The 2,808-nt window shown below is 63.1% G+C and overlaps 1 protein-coding gene across 1 annotated transcript in view; it reads right to left on the reverse strand.

Moving 5' to 3' along the window:
• Positions 1-2,808, reverse strand: part of TOR3A (torsin family 3 member A) — an 11,627-nt gene that overhangs the window by 7,923 nt on the left and 896 nt on the right. Inside the window, exons 2-4 of the mRNA XM_077763089.1 lie at positions 2,557-2,725; positions 2,003-2,131; positions 1,200-1,465 (exon numbers count right to left, since the gene is read on the reverse strand). Coding sequence (XP_077619215.1) covers positions 1,200-1,465; positions 2,003-2,131; positions 2,557-2,725 — 564 coding nt within the window. The remainder of the gene's footprint in view (positions 1-1,199; positions 1,466-2,002; positions 2,132-2,556; positions 2,726-2,808) is intronic.

A 2,808-nucleotide genomic window follows, 5' to 3' on the forward strand; every position in this document is an offset into this window, starting at 1 on the left:
AGCGGCCCCGCACTGCCAATCCCATCCGGGGGCGCCGGCCTCCCAGGTCATGCGCATGCTCCCGGGGGTCTGTGGCGAGGAAACGGGCCCCCCAGCCCGGCTCCCTGTGCCCCAGGACGAGGTCCCGTCCCAGCACGTCCAGTCGCCCTCCCTGCGGGTGGGAGGCAGGCTCTCCCGTAGGGGAGATGGGCAGAGCAGGCCCACGCGCCCCGGGGCGGCCACAGCCCCACCCCCCACCCCTGCCATCCCGGCTGAAGTCCCCGGAGCACGGCGCTCACGAGCGCCCAGGCTAGGCTCGGACAAGCCGGCCGCCGCGGCTCGCCAGGAGAGCCTGNACCTCCCTGCGTTCAGACTTCGGGCCCCGTCACCCGGGCGGGGGTGCGAAGATGTGCAGGGTGTGAGGGCGAGCGCGCACGTGTCAGTGTGCACAGCGGGCAGTGAGATCCACAGCCGGGATCTGCTCTTTCTGGGAAGACCTGGCCGACCAGCCACCAGCCCTTGGGACGCTTCTCGCTACCTCTGCCCTCTGCCGGGGCTGCCAGGCTGCTCGGCCGCCCCTGTCCGCAGAGGCGTACGTCGGCTTCCCGGGCCAACACCTCGCAAATATTGGAGCTAAAGGCCGAAGACAGACGTAGTGATTTGTAATCTCTGCTGTGCTGCAGTGGGGTTTGCATCACCGTCTGGCTTATCTGAAATCCTACATGTCTGAACGGAAGAAACCCCAAACGGCAGAGCGGCAGGGACAATTTTTGGCCATCTGCTTGTTGGCATATGCTGAGCAATTTGAGGAAGACGGGGGGAAATCTTATGTGCCTCTTAAAAAAAAAAAAAGGATATGTAACTTTCTGTCCAGTATTAATTACAGTGACACAAAACACTACAGAGGAAAGGCTTCAAGGAGGTAAACCAAAATGCTAACTGTGGTGGTGTCTGTGTGTGGAGATCATGATAAAGTGCTCTTCTCTGCTCCACATCTCCTACATTACCACTGTTTCTAGAACAGACCATGAACGCGTGGATTCTCCGTGCAAGCTTAGTGTGGCCTCTCACGTATGGCTGAGGAGACAGAGCTCAAGCGGGCGGTGTTTGGAACAGAAGTCTTCCGTCCGTGTGTCCAGGGCCTCAGGACCTCCCTGCCATCACAGAGGCCTGCTGCCTCCCGCCGGCTGGCGAGGCTCCCCGGCCCTGCCCGGCCTCACCTGGTACAGGTCCACGTACTTCGGGTGAGGAAAGTGGAAGGTGGCGATGAACACCTTGACACAGTCGCTCCTCAGCCCGTCCCGGAAGAGGTTCTCCGCCAGCAGCCGCGCCACGAAGTTCTTGCCTGTGCCAGACCAGCCGTGGAACGACAGGGCCAGGGCCTTGCGTGGCCGCGGCAGCTCCAGGTAGCCCCTCACCGCGGTCAGGACCAGCTCCCCGGCCAGATGCTGGCCATGTAGTCGGCGGCTCAGGTCCGNAGGGAGCCACGGTCAGGGTCTCTCTGGACATCTCGAAGCGGGGTCGCATGCCCAGACTGCCTGGCCACAGTGAGAAGCCACTGCACAGACCCTGCAGCCCGAAGGGATTCAAGGGCTTTTCTGAAGAGCTTGAGAAGTCAAGATTGAATTTAGGGAGAGAACGAATCGCTCTTTCTAAAGGCCCTGAAGACACCCCAGAGTGGCGGGCAGAGTCCTGTCCGGAGTCGGGAACCCGGCCCCCAGGCCCAGGGGCTGCTCCTGCCCCGAAGTTTCAGGACCCCCCTCCCCCGGAATACTTTATGGAGACACCCTCAGATGAATAGATTCGATTCACCGAACACCTGCTGAGGGCAGCGAGCGCTCAGAGTCCTCCGCTAGGCCGTACTTCCTACCGGCCATGAGGTTACAGGTTTGGGGACAGGGGCTCCCGGGAGCCAGGGCAGAGACAGGGAGGATGATGAAAGGTCCCCTGCGCCCTTGCGGGCGCCCCCTGAGTCGCCTCTCCTCCCCACAGATCCCGAGCCCCCTCGCCCGCGAGGTGCCACCTGGGAGGTTGTTGGAGACCCTGCAGTCGCCGCTGCCGCAGCAGTCCTGGAAGCTGCAGTACCACGCGGTCAGGATGTCCAGGTACTGCTGGCCCAGCAGGGGGAGGCTCCAGCCTGNACACCGCCTGCCTGCAAGCAAGCAGAGCGGTTCTTCCGGTCCTCGGTCCCCCTGCGAGCCACCCCTCACTCCTTGCCAGGGCACGGCCGGAGGGGGCGCCCCATCCATCCAGTCGCGGACACCGGCTCCAGCAAAGGCTCAATTTACTCAACGGATAGGCCTTAGCACTGGGTGCCGCACCTGCCCACAAGGAGCTTGCAGTCTCTAGGGAGTCAAACAGAGGCTGCTGATCATCATTCCTCCTACTTGCTCCGGGATCGGAAATCATGCGACCCGCAAGGGCCTCGCCGTTCCATTGCCAAATGTCAACTTGAATACACCCAGCACGAGCAAAACCCAAACAGTATTGGGGGACCCAGGATGATCTGCATAGGCTGCAAGGAGCCTCGGAGGTCATCTGGTCCGTGACAGTGAAGTGACAGCCCTGCCGCACGACCTGTCGGGGACGAAGCTGGGCCGGGAACACAGGTCCAGGACTCCCAGCCCAGCCCCGGCCCTGTCGGCAGCAGAGGAGAGAAGATGCTGGGGCCGTGGCCGTCGGGGGCTTTCCGTGAGGCCAGGGAGGCGGCGGGAAAGAGCAGCTCCCGGCAATGAGCCAGGGCGGGCTGTGGGGGACTCAAGGAGGTGGGAGGTGTCTGGAGGGGTCACGGACGGGCGACGCGGGCAGGGCAGCCAGGCCCATTCGGGG

The sequence above is a fragment of the Crocuta crocuta genome, unplaced genomic scaffold (genome assembly GCF_008692635.1).
Source record: "Crocuta crocuta isolate KB4526 unplaced genomic scaffold, BGI_CrCroc_1.0 scaffold3, whole genome shotgun sequence".
Classification (NCBI taxonomy): Eukaryota; Metazoa; Chordata; class Mammalia; order Carnivora; family Hyaenidae; genus Crocuta; species Crocuta crocuta.